The 25,650-nt window shown below is 44.6% G+C and overlaps 1 protein-coding gene across 1 annotated transcript in view; it reads right to left on the reverse strand.

Moving 5' to 3' along the window:
• Positions 1-25,650, reverse strand: part of LOC147684663 (astacin-like metalloendopeptidase) — a 111,184-nt gene that overhangs the window by 40,639 nt on the left and 44,895 nt on the right. Inside the window, exons 3-7 of the mRNA XM_086939722.1 lie at positions 20,101-20,253; positions 16,783-16,900; positions 6,818-6,996; positions 5,000-5,084; positions 2,388-2,512 (exon numbers count right to left, since the gene is read on the reverse strand). Of these exons, the coding sequence (XP_086795848.1) occupies positions 2,388-2,512; positions 5,000-5,084; positions 6,818-6,996; positions 16,783-16,900; positions 20,101-20,253 (660 nt within the window). The remainder of the gene's footprint in view (positions 1-2,387; positions 2,513-4,999; positions 5,085-6,817; positions 6,997-16,782; positions 16,901-20,100; positions 20,254-25,650) is intronic.

The raw sequence follows: 25,650 nt of genomic DNA on the forward strand, positions 1-25,650 counted from the left end.
TAAGTTAGTTCTGTTAATCGGTCCCTATATTTGTAATTTTACCAACCAACAATTTTAATAAACTAATTTTGTTACACAAAACTAAACATTGACAATTATTCATGTTATTAAACAAAAAAATGTTTTTTCAATTTTATTAAACCAAAAAAAACTTTAAATATTCACTTTCCTTGATTTGTCTGTGGTGAAATCTTTCAGGATATCTTGGATGTCTACTTTTTGCAAGGCGTCATATTCAGTGGAGTCTTTAATGTAAAGTTTTAATTTCTTTGAGTTGATTTTTTTTTCATTTGGAAACAATTTAAGAAAGCTTGATTGTAATTTTATTTCAAGATCAAAGCAATATTATTTTGATACGTTGTCGTAGGGCTCTTAAAACGAGTGGGGTGGATAGGCTGGTGCCTACTTTGCCTATTTGGTATCCCAGAACTGACACAAGGGAACAAAAACTGTTCGAAAAACAAAGGTGTGGCTACACAATATAACAATATAAGAAAACTAAGAGCCACAATAACCCAAAAGAATTTCGTCAAGCACCTTCTCCATTTTGTTTTGGCCTCACATACTGGCTCTGCCTATTATCCCACAGCAGTGCAGGCTAAACCAGCAAGTGAGTGGACAATGGGAAACCTCAATAGTGCAGTTTAGTATTTGTGTATACCCCCAGTTCCTTCTGACCCATTTTCCACAGTTTCCACGACCTTCCTGCCTTGCACATCATGTGCACCCATGGTGTGTGTAAATCCTGAAATTGTCAAAATGGCCCAAAGGCTCTTTGCGGGGAGAGTTGGAGGGAAATAATTCTCATAAGAAAGCCTTTTATCTGGTCTTAATGGTGCAAGCAAAACCAACCTGGTAATTTATTGGTAAAGTAATTTTCCGATACTGGCTGCATTAAAGTTGCTCTGGCTGGTTCCTTAGAGGAGCAAAACAAGAAGAAAGATGCACCCATTCTGAACCTTTAATAGCATGTTGCAGGGCACAGGGAGGGAGAACTTAGATTATTCAAGTTAAGCTGAAAGTTCTACTGCAACTCCAGGGAACTATTACTTAACTCTGAGTCTGTTCCTATGAAGCTTTCAGCCACAACCCTTCCAATTTTGGATCCAATCTGTGACTATCCTTAACTATTAGTGCCTCCAAATTATGCATTTACTTTGTCACATTTTATTCCAATCTAGGATTCCAGGGTTACCAAATTCTTGGATTGAACTTTCCTTTAGTTTGCATATCTTTCTGTAAGGAGTAAGAACTGCCATAAAGAAAAGAGCACCACAAACTTAGAGTAATGGACTGACAAACAGGGAAGCCACTCAACAACCCAACCTCAGAAGGGCTTATAGTGGACAGGAAGCAAAAGAAAGGAGGCTTGAGGGTCTATTGATAGTGAGAATGAGGTTAGGAAAAGATACTGTGAAAACTTAGAAGGTGAGGACCAGAAGGAGAGGACAACTGTGGAGGTTGTGAGTTACAAGGTCGAGTGTGGGAAGGGAGCGGAATGGTGGACGGAAGCAAGACCGCAGTTGTATAGGCATACAGTTTCTCTCTGTCACTTCAGACAGTCTGGTATATATCAAAGGTCAGCATGGAGGGAGGAAGAGGGAAGTTTGAGCCTAATCTGTGGTCGGTGAGAAGCCTTGTACCATATTCTTTAGTTCCAACTCTTGATCTGCAGGAAGCTCAATGGAAGTTGAGTATGAAGAGTTCTCGATTTTCTGAACTGTATATGGTTCGGGTCCTTCCATATTCTCAGATCCTGGACAATCACAGATGTGCTGCTGTGCTTCCGCATTTGCAAGGCTTGTTTCTTCACCGTGGGTGCAGCTCCTGACCTTAGTTTTCTTGTTGCCACCTTGTGGGATGCCAGGTTCAGTGGGTAGCCCTATGTAGCGGTATTCTCAGAAGTGGTCATTTGTATGTATTAGCATCTAAGTAAAGTTTGTCAAAGGAGTGGTCTCTGCGTATATATGATAAGGAAGTGAGAGCTCCAGGAGCAGAAGGACATCTTTCTTGTTTGCATCTGGGGAGAGGAAGAGGTCTCCTCTGATCTTCACCATGCAGGAGATCCCTTGATGGTATTTTAATGTGCTCACTTCCCAAACATCCCACGCGCCTAGCAATATGGTAAAATAGATCAAGCCCTGGTTCTGTGGATTCCAGGCGGCTCAATGGGTCTGATGCTCATTACAGACAGATTGTACTCATTGTTAGCTACATATCAAATATCAATCATGAAAGGGATCTATCTATTAAACCACCAGACACACCCTTCAGGAACCAGGGTCTGATGCGGATGCAAGTGTACGCTGCTCAGGACGATGCTCCTAGAGTAAGCTGAAACACCAGGTTTGCTCGTTCATAAAGCCACCCGGATTCTTCAAACTTACCACACTGGTAGAGTAGGTTGATCTTTCGGATATCGGAATCGCTCATCCCAAATGTCTGGCCAATGTTGACGTCATTAGGAATAGTGGTAATTGTTTGAGAGTTCCCGTCTTTTGAAAACGCCGTACTATCATATATGAAAGACAAAAACAGTGTCAGGAAATCTATTCCTTGTCCGCAATAAAAATATTTATTTTAGATACATGTTATAAAAGCAACTGACGTTCCCAATACAACCCAGAACACCTAAGGCAGCTTTCAGAAGTTCAGAGCAGTGCTATCGGAAGATAGGCGTTAGAAACAAACACAGAGCAACAAAACTAGTTTGCCATATTGTTTCCACCATTTTCAATGGGGTTGTGGCTGAATGCCAGATGTGTGTGATGTTTACACACCTTACCTGCACAACAGGTCAGATTCCTCACGAAGTGTAGGGAGAGGGGCTGTTTATTTTGACTTCTGTCCCTTCTAGGGAGAAAGCATGAGGGACAAAGCTTGAGAGCTAACTGCAACAACTAGACTGCCAATTGCTTGGCAAATATGGGACTTTGAGCAGACATGCTGTAACTTGCTTCATCAAGGCGGATGATGAAACGCAGAGGTGAGTTGGGGAGCTGGAGAGTGGAGCAACATGTACAGAGGAGCAAACTGAGAAATGAGAGTGGGGGCAGTAGAAGCAGAGAAAAGAGTGTGAGCTCGTATCAGCGGAGGAGACTTAGGAGGAGCGGAATGGACAGTGGCAGAGAAGCAGAGTGAAAAGCACTGGTGGAGAGTGGCAGAGGAGAGCAAGACCTGCCGGGATGATGTGGACCTTCTCAGGAACAAAGTAAATGGACTCAGAAGAAGTCAGAACCAGGTTCCAAGTCCTCGGTAGTTAATGCCCCATTGAAGGGTCTTGACCTGAGGCAAGTAACTGGGCACTTTGTAAATGAGGGGTGGGGACAGACTTAGTACTATATTGCGTTTGATTCCCAAGCACCTTCTGATTCCTCTATTTTTCACTCACCAGCTCCGCATCCTCCTAGATATGACCTATCAGAATTGGGAAGCTTAGGATGATGAAAAGAAACCACTTTTGGAAAACATTGTTTTACTAAAAGAAACCTTGAATTGATTACAGAGCTTTGCTAAAGAAGACCTTTCCCAAGATCATAATAAATAAGTAGTAGATGATAAAAATACAGTGGGACCTGTCCACAAAGGTGCATTTACACACGAGTAAATCCATATGTGTAGATTTACTCTTACACTATGTAGTAAATGTAGCTCTCTTGGCTATTCACCATTTACAAGTGTAAGTTTACTACAAGCGTAGAGTTACATGTCTCCACCCCCTGAATTCAGTGAGTGGGATGTCCTAATAGCATTACATCCCTTCTGCCTTGGGCTGTTCTATTCTTTTTACACGTATGTCGGACCTTGGCATCTGCCCACCTGCTCTTAAATAGTTTAAATCCTTTCCAACCATCAGATGTCAGTCAATGTCTCCCACCCAGTAGTGTTCAGACCCAGTTCTGCTTCCACAAGATGTGCCACACGCCTCCTCCCTCAGCCCGGCCCTGTTTAATATCTATATGTCCCTTCTTGCTGATTTCTTTCTCCCATTTGTATTGTAATTTTCACTTACCAAGATGATTCCCAATTTATCATATCTAGTTTTTATAAGAAATATGATGTGCAAAGGAGGCTTCATGATTGCGGGAAGGCACTTGCAACCCGGATGTCCATCAACTGCCTTAAATTAAACTGTGAATAAGTGAAGTTGTCCTCTCCGGTACAATGTCCCTCACATAGTCACTCAGTTAGTGGGTGGATTATCCCAGGCCGATTCCCTTTCCCTCGTCTTTAGTCAAAAATCTAGAGTTTTGCTTTTGACAGTTACTTCTCATTTTCTACACAAATTTCCAAAGCATCTGTTTCATACTTTGTTCTGCTATGGTTGCTCAGCAAAGTTTGTCTTCTCTTGCCAGTAAGTCATGGAAGATTGTGGAAGACGGTGGTCCAGGCACTGATAATAACCTACCTGGACTGCGGCAATGCCCTGTGTCCCAGCACACCTAAATATCTTCATAATGACCTTCAAAGAATTCCCAATCCCATAGGCTAGGTTTCCTCTTAAACCCTCCACACCCCCTTACTCCAATTCATGGGAAGCTGGGTCGAGTTAACACCACTTCACCCATTGTCAGTGCTTAATTTGTATACAAAGAAGTGCAGGAGTTCTGGCAAGGAGGCCACTACAGCTTGCATGGCACATTGTTGCTGCTGTGATGCCAATGATAGTAACAACACAACTACTTAAAAAAACACACTTCTACAATTGTGAGAATTCTGACTATTTAAGGCCTCCCAAAGCTATTGGAATGGCTTGTGTGGCAGGTAATAGTCATTTATTAATGTATATTGAATTAATACTTAACTGTTTTAGTTGTCATCCCTAAATTAGCCAGACAGTGCCACCTTGTGGCAGACCATCACAAGGACCAATGTTAACAATTAAGTGCCGGTGCCGAGCACCGTAAAACACTGGCTCAAATTAAGCACTGCGTCACACCATAAAGCTTCACAATACAAACTCACAAAGACTCATAGTGTTAGGACACATTGAACTTACTTTCCGTAGTGCAGAATGGAGCCGTAGTCATAGGGAGTGAATTCCATGTTGTTGGTATACACTTTTTCAAAGTAAGATGAATAACCTGTAATGAACGCACTTTGTGAATATCATCAATACAGTCACGCCAACGTTGCTTTGTGTATTCAGTTGCACAAAGAAAATATGAGCTACACAGTTGCATAGAATGAACAACACAAGAGGAACATTTAGCCTATTTGTGCGGAAACAGTGTGCTCTACTTTACAGGTGAGAACTGAATGTGATCTGTTCTGTGGTTAATGGAAATATATGGTACAGCCATATTGCTTAGCCAATGTTAGTTTGTTTTTTCACGGGGAGAAAGTCCCTTTCTCCAGCCTTTGCAAGGCATGTAGAAAAAAAAACAACAGTGTTGTGCTTCGTGGTAGAAGTAGACACTAGTAGCCAAGTAGATTTAACATGTACCTTTAATCTGTAGTCGGTTCAAGTACATCCAGATGGTTGGTAGGTACAACAGACAGGTAGTCCAGGAAACAGGTGATGTATAAGTAGATCTGCGGCACTTGAAGTCCTTTTCCTGGCTCCTCCAAAGTAACTGTCACATCCAGTAGCAGACAGACATTGCGCAGGACAGCTCATGACATGTGCAGCATACCAGCACCATTTAAAGAAGTTTGAAGTCATTGCCGGGAACACTCTTTTCTTGATTGTGCTGATCTTGTGACAATTACACGGTACAGCATGCTTTCATTGGGGCTGTCTGTTGTACAAGACACTGATGGGGTTGCTGAATATGCTATACCTTTTTCTTTTGTTGCGATGATTCCTCTTGTGTTGCTCGACGTGTTGCCTCTTGTATGCTTAATGTAGCATTGTTTATTAGTTGTCTTCGCTAGTAATAGTTGTGGCTCCTTCTCACCCTCTGGACTCATTACAGATGTCATCTTGAGCTTCCTTGACCAGTAGTGGAGATAAGGAGGCCATTGGGAACGTCTCCAACTCTCGCTCGTCGCCAAAATATGTTGTGCTTCGTGGTAGAAGTAGACACTAGTAGCCAAGTAGATTTAACATGTACCTTTAATCTGTAGTCGGTTCAGGTACATCCAGATGGTTGGTAGGTACAACAGACAGGTAGTCCAGGAAACAGGTGATGTATAAGTAGATCAGCTAGTAGTCAAGCCATTGGTTCCAGGTAGTAGGGAACTCCTTGTAGTAGCAAACCCCATCAGGAGTAGCCTGCCTGCTGCTCAGCCCCTCTCTCTAACTGTCATTCCTCACTCACACAGGCCCCCAACATTCAATGCATCACTGCAGTCCCAACATTCTACAGTAAACATGCACATTGGCTGAGCAGCAGGAAGAAAGGATGAAGTCTGGAAAATAGAACAACTATGCAGGGCATAACAAACAGGCTGTAGCTGCAGCTTAAATTCCTTGTTTCGTTAGAAAAGCATGTATGAAAACTCAAAGTAATAACTTTTCACAAAGAAATTATTAGCATACTCATAAAATACAACACGCCCAAAATGTCAGGACAATCAACCACTTGCGTTCCATCATACTTTTATGTAAGACACTGCAGAATGGATTTTTGGGACTTTGGTCAGACATGCTCCCTGTAATCTTTTAACAGCTTCTCTTAATTTACACACCACATCTGCCAATCACAGTTAACATGCCACCTAAGTTTCAGTGGAGGGCCTTTGTTAAACACTATACATTACACAAACCCTATACTTTATACAAAATATACAGTGGCCAATTAAGGATTTTGCAGAAATAAATTTCTCAAAGAGTGGAGAAGGCGAGGGCAAATGTATGCACAAAAGTACATACCACTTAAAACGTTGTCCCAATGAACGACCACATAACTGTCTCTGTCCTCTCTGACGTGCTCGTGGTTGAATCCAAGGCTGTGCATCAGCTCGTGGGCGATGACGCCTGTCACCATGCAGCCTGACTTGTCTATAGTGACAGACTGCTGTCCTCCCATACGGCCGATGGGCGACCAGCACCTAGGAGGTAAAAAGAGGGGTCAGTGATGCTGCTCAAATGTTTATTTCGTGCCAACATAATAGAGTCCTTTGCCTGCTTCAAAAACACTGCCACTGAAAGGGTGCTAAAGCAATTATATTATTCATTATGAGGTTCCTGCATTGCCAACTTCCTAACTGTGTGCAGTGATAAAATGTTATTACAGTGAATATATAAACTATCTGCAAATACAGAATCAGCATAAATACGAAAACCATTCCCCAGTACACCCACCGTACATAGGGCCTGATTAGGATGTCAGGAGATCACGTCACCGACAGGCTGTCGGTGGCAGTATTTTGGAGTTTTATATAGCGCTAGCCAGACCCGGAGGTATCGGAGCGCTTTACAACATTTGTCAATAACAGTCCAGTATACAAAGAGTGTCAGAGTAAATACAGTGTTGAAAGGTGGTTCATTAATCAGTATAAGTCAAGTAGCATTCAATGCAGAGTTATGAAGTTTGCTGTAAGGAGTGATCTTTTCGTAGTCACTGGGTCCTCTGGTTTGTGGCAGAATATTCTTGTAGGTCCGTTGTCACTTTGTGAGGGCTCGATTGAGGAAGAGCGCTTTGAGCTGGCTTTTGACTACTTTGAAGGAAGGGTTAGTCCTGATATGTATAGGGATGGCATTCCAAATTCTGGGTGCGTTTCCGGAGAAGGACCTAGATAAGGTCTTTTGTTTGCAGGTTTTCGGGGGGGATGAGTAGCAGAGTGTTGGTGCTTCTGACGTTCTTTGTCTGTCCCTCTTTCTTAAGTTTGGCGGTGAGATAGGTGGGTTTACCAGTGTGCAGAGCTTTGTGTGTGAGACAAGCAGTTCTGAAGTTAGCCCGAAGTTCTATTGGGAACCACTCAAGCTCTTTTAGAGCGGAGGAGATGTGTTCGTATTTCTTTACTCCCGTCACCATTCTGGCTGCTGCATTTAGGGTTGTTCTGAGAGGAGCAAGGTGTTGTTTAGCCGTGCCTGTGAGAGTGATACCCAATGACTTCACTGAGTCTGCTGGGATGAGGGTACAGTCGAGAGCATCAATAGACTTTATCCATTCCATGATTTGGGGGGTCTGTTCTTTGTTGGCTATGAGGAGGATTTCCGTTTTGTCTTGGTTGAGTTTCAGATGGTTTAGGGACAGCCACTTTTGGACTTCTATTAGGGTGTTGTTTAGCGTCTTAGCTGCGGCTGTTATTTCGGCGCAGTGCTGGGCGTTCCAAAGAGTGGGTGGGGCCGCGTCGGCCATTGAACGTTCGCAGCACCAGCCAGGTAGTGCTCCGAACGTTCGGCAGCCGACGGCAGCAGCTATGAGGTTAATCTTTGCATGTCCGCTTTGGTGGAGGTTTCAAGGTAGATCTAGGTGTCGTCGGCATAGAGGTGGAAGGGAATATTGGCTTTTTTGAGGATGATGGTGAGTGGCTCCATGTAAATGTTGAACAGTGCGGGTGAAAGAACTAAACCTTAGGGAACACCTCTAATTATAGGGTGTAGGTCGGACGTGAAGTTTCCAATTTTTATTCTTTGAGAGCGGTTTTGCAAGAAGGAGGTGAACCATTGTGAGACCACCCCTTTTGCTCCTACCTTTTCTTGGAGAACGTTAATGAGTAGTTTATGGTTGACCGTGTCAAAGGCCGCCGAAAGGTCAAGGAGTATGAGTAGACAGCAGCGGTCCTTGTCCAGTGATTTCTGAACGTCATCAATGCATTTAAGATGGCAGTCTCTGTGCTGCATCCTTTTCTAAAGCCTGATTGATGAGGGTCGAGGAGGTCATTATTGTCCATCTGATGGGTGAGTTGTCGGAGTACACATTCTTCTAGTAATTTTGCTAGGAATGGGAGATTGGAAACCGGCCTGTAGTTGTTGAGATCGTTAGGGTCGGCACCTGCTTTTTTTTAATTAATGATGTTACCTGCCCGATTTTGAGGCAGTCAGGCATGATTCCTGTTTCCAGGGAGCTGTTTATAATCTCAGTCTAGAGAGGGGCTAAGGAGTGTTTGAGTTTTTTTGCCAGTTGAGCGGGGAGGGGGTCCTCTAGGTGTGATGAGGGCTTGGATCTGGTAGTTAGTTCAATGATTTCCGTTTCAGTGGTGGGTTCAAAGGTAAGCCAGTTGTTGGTGGATTGGCTGGGTGGGTTAGTGACTTCTTTCATAAATAGCGTGCCTTCGTTTGGGGGACAAGAGTGGTCCATAAGTGAGAGCTCAATCTTTAGTATTTTTTCAATGAAAAAATTGGCAAATTTGTTACATAGGACTTTGGAGGCCGGGAATTGCAGAAGGTGATGGTTTGGATGTTTGCTGTCTGATGATGTTGAAAAGTTCTTTGGGGCGGTTTCTGCATTATTAAGTGTGTCGCAAAAGAAGGAGGATTTTTCATGTGCGACGTGCTTATTGTATTTCCCACGTTCCTTTTTGAGTACTCGAGGTGGGTTGTCGAGTGGTTGTTGTGCCAAAGTCTTTCTGCCACTCTTTGTCACCTTCTTTCCAGGCTTAGGTCAGTGTTGAACCACGACGTCGATGGTAGGGTCTTGTTTTGTTTCTGTTTCAGGGGGGCTATTTTGTCCAGCATGTCGGTCAGAACCTCATTATATTGTGAGGTAAGTTCTGCTGTGAACCTGTCTCCTACGTTGGAGGGGAAGAGTGTACTTAGTCTTTCTTCTAGTTCTTCCAGGGGGATCTGTCTCAGGTCTATCATCCAGTGAAAGTGATCATTTGCGCGAGGTGTTAGAGTCTTTTGAATGATGTGGAAGAGGATGAGATGGTTGTCTGAGCAGTCGACAGGGAGGGTACGGTCGATGGTGATTGTATCTTTGTGGGCTGTGATGGCATCCATGATTGAGCCTTTGTTGTGGGTTTGTTCAGTGCAGTGTTGGGTCAAATTGTTATTTTGAAGGAGCTCATTTAAGGTTTGTATTTGAGGGTTGTTGGTCTCATTCCAGTGAAGGTTTAGGTCTCCCAGTATTAGGTTGTTAGCGTTTGAGAGTGAGCAGTGTGAGATCAGGTCAGCTGGTCACCAAATACGAAATTGTTACCTGGTGGGCAGTAGATGAGGCAACAGTGAAGCACTTTGTTGTCCGATGTTTTGATGGTGGCGGTAAGGTACCCCAGTGTGTGGTATTTGAAGGAGTCCGTTTCTGTTATAGAGATGTTCCTTTTATGTATGATTGCAGTCCCTCCACCTCGCTGTTTTTTCCTGTCCTTGTTGATGATAGAGAACCCCAGTGGTTCGAGCATATAGAAGATAGGGGAGAGGATTTGTTCAACCATGTTTCTGTGATGAAAGTGATGTCTATGTCATGCGTTAGGATGGTTTCTGCCAGTTCCGTTGCATGTTTGTTCGCAGATCTTCAGTTTATGAGCATGCAGTTAGCCACCTTCTTGTTGTTGAGTTCCTTATTTGGAGGAGTCCTAGGAATATTAGTGAGGTGTGCTGGAGGTCTTGCTTTTTTTGAAGTTATAGGTTCTCTACCAAATCCCGTGATTACTGAGATCAAAGAGTTGGGGGCGCCCGTTGGAGCTGCTTAATAGGATTCAGCAAGATCCCACGCCTCTTGCATGGACATTATAGTGCTCGTCCTCTTGGGTCTATCTGGCTGGTTTCTAAGGGGGGTTATCTTCCAACTGAGTCGTTGATTTTTTTGGTGGTATCTGTGTTTATTGGGAGTGCCAGAGAGTGTGGGGGTGGGTCTTGGGTGGTGGAGATGTTGCGGTTGGATAAGATTTTGTTAATATCCTGTGTAAATATTACTAGCTGGTGTTCTATTCGAGCCAATCTTTGAGTTGTGCTGGGTGGGGGAGTTTGGTCTCAATGTGACCAAGGTCAGGCCATTTGTGGTTGGGGGGTGTTTGGTTGTGTTTTTTAATGATAGCATATCTGTGTGGGTGCAGTTCCCTGTGTTTCTAGTATCTGTGTGGTTTATGGGGGAAATCGCAGGTATAGGTTGTGGTGGAGTGTTTCGGAGATTGTGCGACGAGTTTGCTGGGTTTAGTGCAGGAGGGGAGTTCGGGGCTGTTATCAGAGGGTCGGTTTCATTAGTTGCTGGTTGGGGGTAAAAGGAGAGGGGGACACTGGAGAGGGGCTGTAGTGTGTCATCTTGGGTGGGCCTTGTGTTGGGTGTGTCTAAAAGGGATGAATTTTGTGGGCTCGGTGGAAGTTGAAGGGGATAGTGGGACTGGGGGGGCGGTAGTTTGGTGGGTGGGGATTGAGTGGATAGATTGGTTAGATGGTTTTCCCCATATGTATGGCTTGAGGATGGGGTTGCTTTTGCGTTAGACTGGGATAGATGGGTGAGGGCAAGACGTAGCGTGGGAAAGAGTGAGTCGAAAGCCTCCAGGTTGTCATTGTTGGCTTGGATAAGGATTGTGCCATTGCTGTATATAGTCGCAAAGGTGTTACCGCTGCGTGTGTGGTGGTTGAGTATTAGAAACATTAGTTTACAGCTGAGAGGGGTGCTGGTAGTTTTAGATATATGGACGTGGGATCTGAGGATGGAGTTCCATCCCATTGGATTCTGGGTGTGGAAAATAAGATCCATTTTCTGCAAGCCTTTTGAGGCGCTGTGGTATATGTCCGCAATTAGTGATTCTTGGTGCTGTCTTATCTGCCTGTGTTTAAAATTTATTTTCTCTTTAGGTGAGAGGTTGGGAGGGTAGGAGTTCCTGCCATGGGGTTTTAAGCCATGTGCTGAGTTGGCTCGGAGGGGGGTGAGTCCGACCGCCGACATCCCTTCGGTCCGACTGCCCCATTACCATGCTGGCGGTCGGACCCTCAGCTGTCCAATGAAAGACCACCACCTCCGCCAGGATCTGAGATCCCGACGGGGCTGTGGTCAGAGCATCGTCCCAGCATGGCGGCGCTGCTGATGCAGGCACTGCCATTGAGATTACAATATCCCTTTCCTACAGCCTTTCATGGCGGGAACACCGCCATGAAAATGCTGTCGAAACGGGATATTGGAGGCCCAAACAGGGCTCCCGTTTGTTGTGGACCACTGAAATGTGGCCCTGGGGGCACATGTAGTGCTCCCCTCACCCCTCTGCACCATATGCCATGCACGACATGGTGCATGGCACACTGTGCACGGACATGCAGGATGTGCATTCATGGTGTCGGCATGTGCTGCGGCCCTTTCTCACGGCTGCAGCATGCCCCTGCCATGTTCCTGAAAGCCAGCACGGCGGTCGCATTCAAATGGGGCGATCGGACCACCCGCTTGCTTGTCGGCGGTCTCCTGACTGCTGCAATTGAGGTCGGAGGTCCTACTGACCGGCATCAAAATGTTTCCCATAATACCGTACATTCATCCGCTGAGCATCCAAATGATATCCTATCTCTTGTCATAAGGTACAGAAACATCCATTCCATCAAGTTAAAGTATTTATTAAAAGAAATAGCACAATATTAAAACTAGAGCTCATGCCTCTGGTAGGCTAACAGTACTAAAATGCTAAATGGTTTCAGCCCATAGAGCAAATGTGTCAACATACAGGATTCAATAATACCATTAAACCCATTTAAGTAATATATCATAACATTCTGTGTCCCTTCACAATCATAATATTTAATATGATATAATCCAGCAGAATATAAAACATAAATTTAGAGCCCAAACCACTGAATGACTTTTCCTTGGTATGCTTGCTATCCTGACAACTAATGAAAGGGGTAAGCTTGGTAGGTGCAAGTTACACAACACAAAGTTTTAAAATATAACACATTATGAAATGCAATCACTGCAGTGCATGATTCTAACTGACCCTGCCAGCTCAATATTATTCCTAAGAGCAAATAAACAAGAGCTGACTACATCTCCTTTTCTCCTCGAGGTTGACTGCTAATTAAAAAATGCTCCGTTTAATCCATAAATTTAATTCAACGAACAGACACCAGGGAAAGTCACCTCTTAAGCAGAAATTAATTGGCTGTCGACACATTCTTATACCAAACTGAAGAAATACCGGACGTCACCAGTATCTTCGTTCATCTAGGGTGTACGGACAAATTCACAAAAGGTGCAAAATGTTTCTCGATGTAGTGAACACAACATGCATCTATTTTCAAGTGGCGCCCTCGCCCATTTTGACGATTAATTTAAGTGAAACGAAAGTGTCAAATCGAAGTTGCACTAGTCTGGTTTTAAAGTTGCAACTATAATTTCAGCTAAGTATTTTTGTAAGCATGGGCGGAAAATCTGTTCTACTCGCGGATTTTCGGTAAATTCGCAATCCACGAGATTTGCGAATTTCCCGCAAAATCCGCGAGCGGAACGGATTGGGTCAAAAGTTCAAGCTGACTTTTGTAACTCTTTCAGAATGGCGCCGGCAAGCTGCCAGAGCCATTCTAAAATAGTTACAAAAGTCAGCTTCAATAGGAAGCTCTAATAGATAAAGTAAAGCAGGTGCTCGAGTTGAAGGTCAAATTCAGTTACACAATCATTAATCACCCCAAACTTGGGGTGATTAATGATTGTGTAACTTAATTTGACCTTCAACTCGAGCACCTGCTTTACTTTATCTATTAGAGCTTCCTGTTGAAGCTCTTTGTAGCTATTTTAGAATGGCGCTGGCAGCTTGCCGGCGCCATTCTAAGTGGGGCTGAGGGCAGAAGGGCACAAAAGTGGGACAGAGGGCAGAAGGGGATAAAAAATGAGTGGGGCAGAGGGCAGAAGGGCACAGAAACGAGTGGTACAGAGGGCAGAAGGGCATAAAAAACGAGAGGGTGGCAGTGATTAACCAGGCAAAAAAAAAACCGCGAACACGCAAAGCGCTCCGCGAACACCCGCGAACACGCAAAGTGCCCCGCGAACACCCGCAAACACGCAAAAACAAAAAACCGCAAATTCGCACGAATTCGCGAATTTTGCGGATTGCGAATTTGCAAATCCGCAAATTTGCGGATCGCGAATTTGCAAAATTCGCCCATGCTTATATTTTTGTTGCTGGAGTTTATGGACATGACTTTTTTTTTTTTACCGAACTTTTCCTTGTCTCCTAAACATGAATACCACCGTAATTGCTTGTTCACTGCTGATTTGCAGGTATTGTTTGATTGTTTTAGTTCCATACACTATCAACCCGAAGATGTTTCAGAGCAGATCTCAGCTCTATCATCCCCTGTCTGAATCTCTTTCCATATATATGCTCTTAATGTACCATCCTCTGCCTTCAACAGGAAGAAGGCTACTTCATCAGAGAGGCCTTCTGGACTGCCAGTTGATCAATTAGCCCAATTCCAGTCTCACCTGTGCTTGAGATGCATTATTGGGAAGATGAAATAACAACTGGTACACCTTAATTTGGGAGACATTTAAAAGGTGACCCATTTACCCAGGGAAGACAGTGTGGGAATTAATTTTGCCTCAATTTCCTGTAACAAAGGGGCCGAGGAAGGTTTTGTTAATTTCCGGAGAAGTGTCCGAAACACATACATTAGTGCTACCAGCTTAGGTTTGATTACGCTTGTCTGCAACAGGTGTGAACCGCATTCTTGCAACCACACACCCAAGTATTTTTAACTTTGACTCATTTTGTTCTTAATCTCAATTTAATGCCAAACACTTTTCTTATTCACTTTTTCCCCAAAGATTACCACAATTGTTTTCTCAAAATTAACTGCATGAAATTTCCTTTACAGAATTAATTGAAAACCTTTATAAGCCTCTGTGAACCCACGCCTGATTGGTTTAGGAGTTTGACATCATCAGTATATTGTAGCAGAGCTGACAGCTGTTTGATGGGAGATGGGATTGCACCTGGATCAATCACCGGCTCAAATATGATATACCCAAATTTAAACAGAGTGGGAGCAAGCACACAATCTTCCTTCAAACCCCGATTTGTGTGCACTTTTTCTGAAAATTTGATAGTTTCCCAACTTTATTTTTACCCAATTATTTGAGTAAAGGGGTTGAATGGAGCGCAGCAAAGTGTCCGGAATGTCCCAGGCGACCAATTTCATCCTCAGGAAGTTCCTATTGACATGATCGGAAGCTTTAGGAAAACCAATAAAGCAGGAGTAGGTTAGCTGTTTTTTCAGGATTGATTTTGTTTATTGACATAGCCAATCAGATCAAGTTATCCAAAGTTCTTTGATTGTAATGAATGCATTTGTCTTCAGTTGCTCAAGCTTTCAGGTCAGACAAGAGGAATTTGTTATTGAAGCAGCCTGCAGGGTTTACTAGGACTTTGAGATATAAATTTGTCAAATATGCCAATCAAATAGCCAAAACAGCTACTATGTTTATGGAACAGCACCTGCAAAGGGAGGTGATTGGCTGTTCCACATTACTGAGACCAGCTTCAAGGGCAAAAAACAGGCAGGATCATCAAGAAAATAATTCCTAATGATTTCCTAGAGTTATGCATGTTTGCGGCAAATCGAGACAAGTACCTTAGTGCCTGATTTAGAGTTCGGTGGATGGGTTACTCCATCACAAATGTGACGTAAATCCCGCGAACATTATACATTACTGCACTTTTAATAATGTGTATGAGTTACCGTTCATGTTTGTCACCTTTCTGGCACAATTGCTATCTTGAAATGACCACCCTGCAGAAACATTGCATTTTTTTGCACACCACTCCCCCCTTGACATCAAATGTAAACAACGATGTGGAGACAGAAGCAGTTAGGCTTGATGCAGAAGAAGAGAAAATTGACAACTTTTTGTACTGGTGTGCCTTGAGATTCTTTCTGAACCTGAAAAAACGTAATGCACATCTTGTGTAAAGGTGGGCGGTTAACTCCGCTCCGTCAGCGGAGTTTGCAGAGTTGTAGAATTCTGCACTCGGTTTGGTGTGCGAAGTTAAAAAAAAACTCCTCACTGGAGTGGAGTTTACCGTTGCCAGCCACTTAGGAGGAGTTAGAAGACTTACCTCCCAAATGGAGAACTGCAGTGCGCATGGTGTATTGCGTGAAGGCAGGCCTGTCCCGATGAAATCCCATGATAGGGTCAGGCATGCCTTCACACAATATGCCATGCACACTGCAGTTCTTGCTGTCTGAGTTGGGGATACCTAAGCTTAGCTGCTGCACTAACATGGCTGAGGCTCCCGCCTCAATTGAATTTCCTCGAGCCAGAGCAGCAGAGGTCAAGGCTCAGGCTTCTAAGCGGGGTTATGGCTGCAACCAGCCTAGCACTGCAGCAAGAGCAGGAAGGCAGTGGCGGCTAGGAGACTGCAAGCCAGGCTGCACTGCCGTGGACAGCCGGCGCCGCCATACCCACCCACTAAGGAGGAGTCTCAGACTCAGGTAAGGTCAGGCTTTACTACGTGGGGGCAGTAGGCAGGAGGGGGATGGGAGGTGGGTGTGGGCAGGGGGGTATTTATGGTGCAAAGTGTTACTCCGCCAGGGCAGAGTTTTCCAGTAACTCTGTGAAATTCCGCGTAGTTCAACTCCGCAAGCTTCGTCCAGGGTTAATCTTGTGCAGCCATTCAGGTAGACGATTCTAGAACATTTGAGCTGAGGGAGAAAGCGTCAATACATTTATATGCTTGCATGCATTTCTAAGATAAATTAAATACAACAGCATATGCTCCTAGTTTTAATATTGGACAGAGCCATCCATGGGCATCTGCGGCAGGGGGGGGGGAGGGTTGTTACCCCCCCTGGATTTTTCACTTGGTCTTTAATGACTATGCCCCTTCCCTTTGATATTGTCAAAAAGGGTCAGAGGATGGATGACGTTAAAAATAGGCCCCCTGAAAAAGATTCTGCCAATGCCCAAGGAGCCATTTCAAGCCTTCAAATGCTCCTTAGAGAAGCCCCTGTGAGTAAATTCTTACCCCCCAGTCGATTCGAAGGTGATATAATCCGTTTCAGTTGATCGAGGCACAAATCGAATGCATGTTGAGTCAGCAAATTCGTCGAACACGGTTTGAAAGACGGCCCAGTCATTGTGGCCTAAATTGAAGCGAGACAAGAAGAAACTCAGTGAGACAAAAAATAACCCAGTGCGTGCTCAGAAGCCGAAATAAACCACTTTTTACATCTATGGTGACTCACTTTCAGAAGGGATTATCAGTTTTGTGACAAACACAGTTACACCGGTAGCATGCTGGGATAATGTGTAGGACCCTATGTTAAAGATTCAGTGGGTCATGGAAACCTTCCAGTCTTGGGAGAGGGGTCAAAGCATGAAGACATGTTGGATTCAGCCAGGTCCTTTTGAGGACCAATTCTCAACCTCCAGAAGTCAGCTCTGGTTTCATGTCTTCTGCAGTGGATGACATGCCTGAATTCTCATCAGAAATGTGTTAAGGCCCATTACTGGTGCAGTCTGCAGCCACCATTTATGGGTGTCCTATGGTACTTGATCAGTCACTCTGTGGGGTGTACACCAGAGCAGTTGGTAGGATTTGTGGGTCATTGGGTAAGGTGGGTGATCAGTTCCTCAATTCACAACATACAGAAAATAAACTACTCATTTGATACTTCACACCAGTTGTTCAGAACAATCTCCCATCCAAAACCATGACATCATCACAACAAAACAGGTAAAGTTCCTGAACTAACTAAATGGAACCTCACTCCTGCAACCTAACCCCGTCATGAACACACAAAGAAGAACATGGAGCAGGGGCCGACCGCCCTGCAGGCTGGTGGACAACCCCTCCGGGGAACCACTGCATACTCCACCTGATGTGTCCCAAAGGGGAAAATTTGTTTTAAAAAAAGGTTTCCACTAATGGAAAGAAAAAGCTAGGATGATCATCGTCGTCCCTCACAGGCCACCATCACTATATTCAGTGGATTGCAAATTGTGACCTGCCTCATTAATATTCATAAAGCATGTTGTTCCGCTAGGTCAGGTAGCAAATTTCTTGTACTTTCCCCAAGCAATAGGGGTGCAAACTTCACATGAGCTCCAGAAATTGGCTTGACAGTTTGTAATGGCAGAGTTTTTGGCTTTATTTAGAAGTGATATAGATCATTAATCTTGCTCGCATCTAGTATAGGTATTCTTAGCCTGTGTTGGCCTTTTTTAGCCCTTTTTCTAGACCTAGAAGAGGATAGCTGCTTAATATGCCTTTATTCTTGACTTTAACCTGTCTATTGCCTATTGGCTTTGACATATTAGACACATTGGTATGGTTTATGTAGGTATTCTGACAGAGCTAAGGAGCATTTCACCCCTTTCAGGCCTACAGGCCTAGAGCTAGAGGGACTCCATCTTGATGAAGCTGAGAGGCTTTTCAGGGCAAAGGCAAAGTTTATAGTTAAGGCTGTTGTTCGCCCTAAGCGGACCGGAGAGAACCGGCCAGAGCTGAATCTAATCAGGAATTGTTCCCGGGCTCAGGTCTCTAGACGAAACAAGCAGACTGGTCACTGTGGGAGCGTCTAGCGCAAGGAGCCTGGTGCATGGGATTGGTGGGAGGAAGCTGCTGGCTGGAACTTTCCATGAGGAAACAGCATTCTATATCAGTGAAGTGCAGAGGCGGAGCCAGTGAGTCAAGCAGAGAGAGTCAAGCAGAGGGAGTCAAGCAGAGAGAGAGTCAGTCAGCCAGAGAGTCGTGTTAAGGTGGAGGAGTGGAGAGTCCAGCAGTGGAGTGGAGTTGGCAGAGAGAGAGAGAGGGTTCAAGCTGGAGAAGAGCTGAGTTGAATAGTGAGCTGGAACTGAAGGAAGCAGTCAGAAGCAGTTGCTTATCAGGAGGAGGTGTGAATAGCTGGAGTCTGAAGTAATGCCTTTTAGAAGAGACAGAGGAGAGATCGTGGACTTACCTATGGGAGCAGATGGAGTTAATTGGACATTGGCGCAGAGACAGAGTGAATAAGCTAGTGGAATGAACGGTGATCAGAGCGGCAGGAACCATTAAGACTGAATCTGGAAGGTGGAGACAGTTCGTGTGGGGGAGAGGAGTCCAGAGACAGAGCGATCAGCGCAGAGGTGTACCCAAGAGTGCAGGAGAGAGAGAGAGTCTGAGATGAGCCAAGGCACAGACGAGAGAGGAACCCAGATGACAGCTAGAACAAGACTACACACTAATAAGGTGAAGGCGTTCCTGTTATATTAATTTACTTTACACTTGCATCTTAATCTTATCTTTATTCCCTGGGCTTTTGCATTGCTAATCTTTTCTCTTTCAGCGGAGTGTTCTACCTATAGTCTTTGTCAGATCTGTGTATGTATCTATATTATTGTGATTAAAGAGACCCCCAGTTTATTAATGAACTGCCATGCGCTTCATATTTTTGGTCAATATAGGTAAATGTAGCTCCTAGGTAATTACTAGGCACGTGAATGGATGAGTAATCCCAATCAGGTAAGTGGTGATCACATAAATAGGGAGTGAGTGGACCTATGATGCCAAGAATAGGGGACGCATGATATTAATTGGCTAACTCCTAATATTGTAGTAGCAGACCCTTAGTGAAGAGACTTCCCAATATATATATATATATATGTATAGGTGTTCATAGGAATGTGGTCGTCGTTGATATGCGGCGTTAGTGAGAACACTGGGTGGGAGACCAGTGTAGATACCCACTGGATTGTGGCTTGAATAAGTGAGAGCGTCAGGGGGGATACTGGCGTGGAGTTCGACAGGATTGTTGAGCGTTTGGAAACGGGAGCATTGGGTTCTGCAGGCCCATGTGTAGTCGCACCGGATTGTGCGCAATATCTGCCCTAGGGTAGACCGGTCTGGGTCTGAGTGGCCGCGAGACCAATTGATGTAAATAAGTGTGGTGTAGGGTATGGATATCCCTAATAATCAGTGAGTATTCTTAGTATCCCTATAGATTTAGTGGTGTTTTTAATAATATGAGCTTGTATATTGCGAGTTCCCCATCCTCAGGTAGGTACCAGGTGCCTGGATAGGTGGTCTTGAGGAGGGAAGGTGAGTACGTTCTGGCTGGGTTGGAGGGGCCCCTGGGGGCTGATCCCACCTACTCAGAAAATCCAGCCATAACACAGTTACGGTAAATGTAGCTATTCATGGTGAAGAACAGTTTCATACATTTTGCTTCAAAGCCGCTTTTTACTGTTATCAAAAGAAAGAATGTCATGGCATCATTCCCACACAGAGTCTAATGGTTCGGTGGACACATGTCAAAACCGGAAAAAGTGGCTTGAAATGTTTTATCTTCACAGCTATACTTACTGTAGGCACTGGGCTTTGTATAGGGAACATAAACATTTCCATCCGGGCTTTTAGCCCATGTACAGATGCTGTTGGCGCATACCCCTGCATCCCTCCCGGTTACTCTTGCGATATCCATTTTGTCAATGAAGTAACGCCCGTGAAATGGAGGAACTGAAAACAAAAGAAGGGTGCATGTGAGGTTGGTATGCCACATGGACTCATCACCAGCAGGAACATTTATGTGCTTTTGTGCATGGCTGTGGTGCAGCCTGTGTGCAGTGGGGATGGTGAATGGAGTAAGGTGGTGAGGCAAGAAACATCCTCTAAGAACAAGTCATGTTTTAAAAAAAAGCTTTATTGAGGTTTCATAGGACACAAGATGAAATTATAATATGCAAACGGTTTATATTTCAGCATCACATTGTGGTCTTCAATATAATCAGATCAACAAATCCCCAACAAACCCCTCTCGCCCGTGCTCTCCTATCAGACCCCTTAAAACGTATCCAGGGGTACCCTCGTTCGGATGTGGCGTGAAGTATTGTCAGGGATACCTTCACCCATACTAGGGTCCAACAACTCTTCCCTTGTCATGAGGGCAATGACACTTCGAGAGGCGTCACCCTATTGGCTTTTCCAAGGGGGGCACATCTGGGGGATCCTTTAAATTGGATAACATGGCCGCCCATACCTGCAGGTCATCTTCCAATTGATCGTCCCTGCGGACATGTTTCATATGTATTTCTTCAGCCGTCGCCCACTCGACAACATCTCTAAACCAGTCTGAGTGCCTCTGGGGATCTAATCCCAGCAATTTTCTAGCTATACAGTCTTTCCCCAACATTAGGCTAAGCAAAATCAACTTCCCACTGAGTTTTTAACGTGTAGGGTAGGGGATCAGCCCCAGAAATACCTGTTCCATTGTAAGTTGTATATTTCACCCAGTGGCTCTATTTACGGCATTGTTTGCCAATAGGGCATGAAATGTAATGAAAATAGGATTTCTACAGCGCACTAATACCCGCAGGTGTCTAGGCGCTGATGCTCCGTGGGCAGGAGAAGCAGGGTAGCAAACCCTAGACAGCAGCGAGGCTACCGAGTAATGGAGGAACGTGTTTAGCCTAATTATTGAAAAGCCAGGTTTTTAGCGCTTTGGGAAAGGTGAGCAGATTGTTTGAGGTTTTGAGGGTGAGTGGCATAGTGTTCCAGAGTTTAGCAGTCGTGACTGCAAAACTCTTTCCTCCCCGGGTAGCCCTCCTAAACTTGCGGACAACCAGATTAGCCTGGGAGGTCGATTTTAGATTTCTGGCCGGGACATAGCGATGGAAAAGTTGCCTAATGGAGATTGGTCCTTTGGAGTGGAGGACTTTGAAGGCTAATCACAAGGATTTAAACAAAACCCTTTTCTTAACCGGGAGCCAGTGAAGTGATGGAGGAGACTTGGATACCGACTGATGTTTTGGGATCCCTAACAGCAGCCTGGCTGCCGCGTTCTGGACCAATTGCAGCTTGTCTAAGGCTTTCTTGTGGGCCGTCAGGAAAAGCATGTTGCAATAGCCTATTTTAGCACAGGCTAGAGTGGTAATCACCACTATCCGCCGGTTCAGAGGGATGCAAGGGAACATCTTTGAGAGATTTGAAGATGAAAAACCAAGAGGAGGTGGTAGCATTAGCATGTCCCACAAAGGAAATTTTTTCATCACACTAAATTCCCAGATTTTTCCCCTTTGGCACGGGAGTAGGGAGTGGACCCATTTCTTGAGGCCACCAACTCGGGCCCCAAAATGATGGATTGTTGCCAAACAATAGCACCTCCGTTTTGTCAGAGTTCAGTTTCAAACAGTTGGTAGACATCCATTTCCCCATCTGCAGCATACAGTTGTGGAAACAGTTAGCTTTGTTGTCGGCGTTTTCCGTGACTGACACCACAATCTGGGAGTCATCAGCCCAGGAGACAACTGAAAAGCCGAGGCCTCTGATCAATAAGGCCAGAGGTGTCATGTACAGATTAAAAAGAGTAGGACCCAGTGAAGACCCCTGTGTAACACCATCGGGAATGGTGAAAGAAGTAGATCTGTGGCTGTTGACTATGTGGAGAAAGTCCTCCTTTAATTCCCTCCATCGTGGGCAGCTAGCACTGCGGGTACGGTATATGGTGTGTAGAGTTTTGGGAGAAAGGTAAGTTTGGTGCATAAAATTATATTGCAATGGTTTGAACCTGGCATTGGAACTAACCGTCTTCACTCCCTCATGTACCCATATCATTCTTTCATTGTCATGGGGTTCTCCAGAACACCCTCCCTTTCGGTCTTTGATTCAGAGCGTCTCAGTCAGAATGTCGTCCCGCAGGGCCTTGTGTACATTAGATATCATAATCATCATCATAAAACTTTATGTCGGTCATAGACCATAAAAGTGTAAGTAAAGTAGATTTCATACGAGGCAGTTTGAAATGCCAAAGAAGGAACACTGAAAACCTATTGTTAAATATCAGTCAGGGCATTATCTATCTAAAATTCATTATAAAATTCGAGTAGCTTAGATATACATATGGCACCAAGACAGCAAAAGCCATTGTCTATCCCCATTTGGATGGCAAGGCTCGCTATGCTGGCTGGATTCAAAGGTTATGTCCACACTCGTAGGCGATTAAGAATTTCAAATGTACATAAACCATAGCAGCTAAAGAAGGCATTATAAAAACTGTTAGAATAAAAAGATTATCAGCATGGGAAATGGTCTCAAACTTTCAGCAAATGTCTTCCAATTGCCAACATATGTCCCAGAAACTTTACAACAGAGCAAACAATTACAGAACCAGTATCTGACCTAAGAATGCGGAGGGCTGCAGTGCAATATCGGATGCCCAGTCGCTTACATATTTGCCTCAGCCTTTTTCTTCTTAAGCAGGAGTACTTGGGACAAACAAAAAGTAGTGGGCAATAGATTCTTTTACAGAAAGACAACTAGGGCAAGACTGGGAGGTAATGCTTGCCTGCCGCCAGGAACCAGTAAACCTAAACTGTATGTAGAGCTTCCTATCCTGAGGTATTGTGATTTTTCAAAATAATGTTCATATGAAGCATTCAATTTAAAATTAATAAACACCATAGTTAGGCGTCCCCATGAGGAACTGGTAAGTGAGCCCTGTGCTACCCAGTCCCAATGATGTTTCTTGATTGTGCCTTTACTAGGTGACAGTGGTGGATCCTTTGAGGCCCAATAGCCCTCTAGCTCTATTGCACTTAACAAGGATTTCAAATTAAGGATCCAATAAAATCTTCCTAAAATATTCAAGTGCAATGACTTCCTTGAGGGCAGCAGCAAATGAGGACAACTCTGGGGTGGACCTTACACGCAGCCAAAACAGTAAGGGCTGCAGCTTAGCCTTCCCAGTGATGGAGGCTCTGCCCAGATCCAACCTTAGCGGATGTAGCGGGGTGCTCTGTGGTAGGGAGACCAGGGACCTAAGGAACTTGTTCTCAGAAATCAAGAGGGTGTCCATCTTTTCAAAACCCCGCAGTACGGCTCCGTATAATGCGGAGCCTACAGCTTTAGCCTTGTAGATCTGGAGTGGAGCTGCTACTAGTTTGCTAAAGGAGGTGCTGTGTTCTTTTATCAAGGCCCCTGCATTTAGTCTGTACTTGAGGGTCTGTTTGGCTACATGGGACTTCCATGACATATCTTCTGAGATGGTAATGCCCAGGTAGTCAAATGTGCTCACCTTCTCCAAGGGGACCCCCCCAGTGATAATTTGCTTCTAAATGTCTTGTGAGGGTTAAGCTGTAAAAGTTTCGTCTTTGAAGTATAGACCCCGGGAATCAGAAAAGGTTTTGAAGCGATCTAAAAGTAATTTAAGCTCACCTGGTATTTTTGAGTCTAGCAGGATATCATCTGCAAACAATAAGGTTACCCCTTTTTCTCCCCCGTGAATTGAGGCATCCACTGGAACCTCTAAAAGGTGCTGACCCACACCATTTAGGAAGAGAGAGAAAAGTGTAGGTGCCAGAACACAGCCTTGGCGTACCCCCTGTTGATTTCTATTGGGTCAGTGAGCTAGTCTTGGCAACCCCAATGAAATGTAGCAAGGTTTGCCTCATGAAGGTGAATAATCAGTGATAGAATCTCTAGGGGGAGACCCATATCATTTAATACTTACCGGAGCTTGTTCCTAGGAACAAGATCAAAAGCGGTCTTAAGGTCGATGAAGGCTACCTAGAGGCTACCGCGACCAATGACCACTACCTTTCAGGTGAGGAGAAGACAACAAAACACCTGGTCGATAGCACTCATTTTTTGCCTAAACCCAGCTTGAAATGAAGACACGATGTTATGGTCATTCATCCAACACTGGGCCTTTAGGAGGAGTGCTCGGGCAAACACCTTTTGGATACAGTCTATGAGACTGATTGGCCTATGAGTTACAGGGTAGGTGTCTGTCACCTTTCTTAAACACAGGGATCACCTCTGCTCCCTACCAGGAGAGGGGGATTTGGGCTTCCTTGGCAATTGCATTGGCTAAGCCCAAAATATAGTTTGCCCAATTCTCATTGTCATGTACAAACACTTCTCCTGGAATACCATCGGGACCCGCAGCTTTACCCTTTGCAATAGAAGAGATGCACACAGTGGGGGCTTTTGTAGCCCAAGGATGAGAACGTGCAGAAGTCTGCCTCAGCTCTCATTGGAGCCTGGGCATCTCCATAGAGTGACCACGACACAGAGAATGCAGCCAGAACCTACAGAGCAGATGAAGGGAGGGAAAGCTTCTAGAAGCCTCTTTCTGGTTAATAAAGAGTATAAAGCAGGGGCGTAACACAGGCTCCTGCATCCCCCGCGGTGCGGGGGGCCCGAGCTGCAGGGGCCCCTCTCAGCACAGTACTCAGGCCTGAGTGCTCCGGATTAAATCTGGAGTGGGGGCACCTCCGTGTACATTGCAGGGGGCCCCCTCAAACTTTCGTTACGCCACTGGTATAAACTCGTGTTTTGTCAGGAACTCTTCTAGGGGTGAACGCACCTAGAGACCTTTCCCGGTTGAAGAGCTTCTGCTGAGATGGTCAACGGGTTCCCCAGTTGTTGGCAGGATGGTGCAAGGCAGACAACCAGTGATTTATTTCCAGTTCTAATTACTTTATTATTGTGTGTATACAGTTATCTTTATATGCATTTGTTATTGTGTACACGCAGTTGTCTTTCTGTGCATTTATTCTTGTATATATACATTCATTTCATGCATTTATTTTACATGTGCATTATTGCTATTTTGATATATGGGAACTTGCTGCAACAAATATTTCCCTTTACTTGGTAAATGGGTGTTGAACTCCGTTAATGTTGTATCTTGATATTCTAAAGGGTGCAGAGTCCTATTTTGAAGAATATTCACGCTGTGCCCTGGTGTATTGAAGTCTTGCCCGGGTGTTCTGAAGAGAAAGCAAGACAGGGCCATAGGTCAGAAGGCGGTGGAAACTACTCGGAATGTATTCTGATGGTTCGTAGCTCTCCATTCTGCCTTCAACCTCGTCAATCGGAAAGTTGAGGGCTATGGGTACCCCCAAGTGCCTCCAA

This window comes from Lissotriton vulgaris, chromosome 10 (genome assembly GCF_964263255.1).
Source record: "Lissotriton vulgaris chromosome 10, aLisVul1.2, whole genome shotgun sequence".
Taxonomy (NCBI): domain Eukaryota; kingdom Metazoa; phylum Chordata; class Amphibia; order Caudata; family Salamandridae; genus Lissotriton; species Lissotriton vulgaris.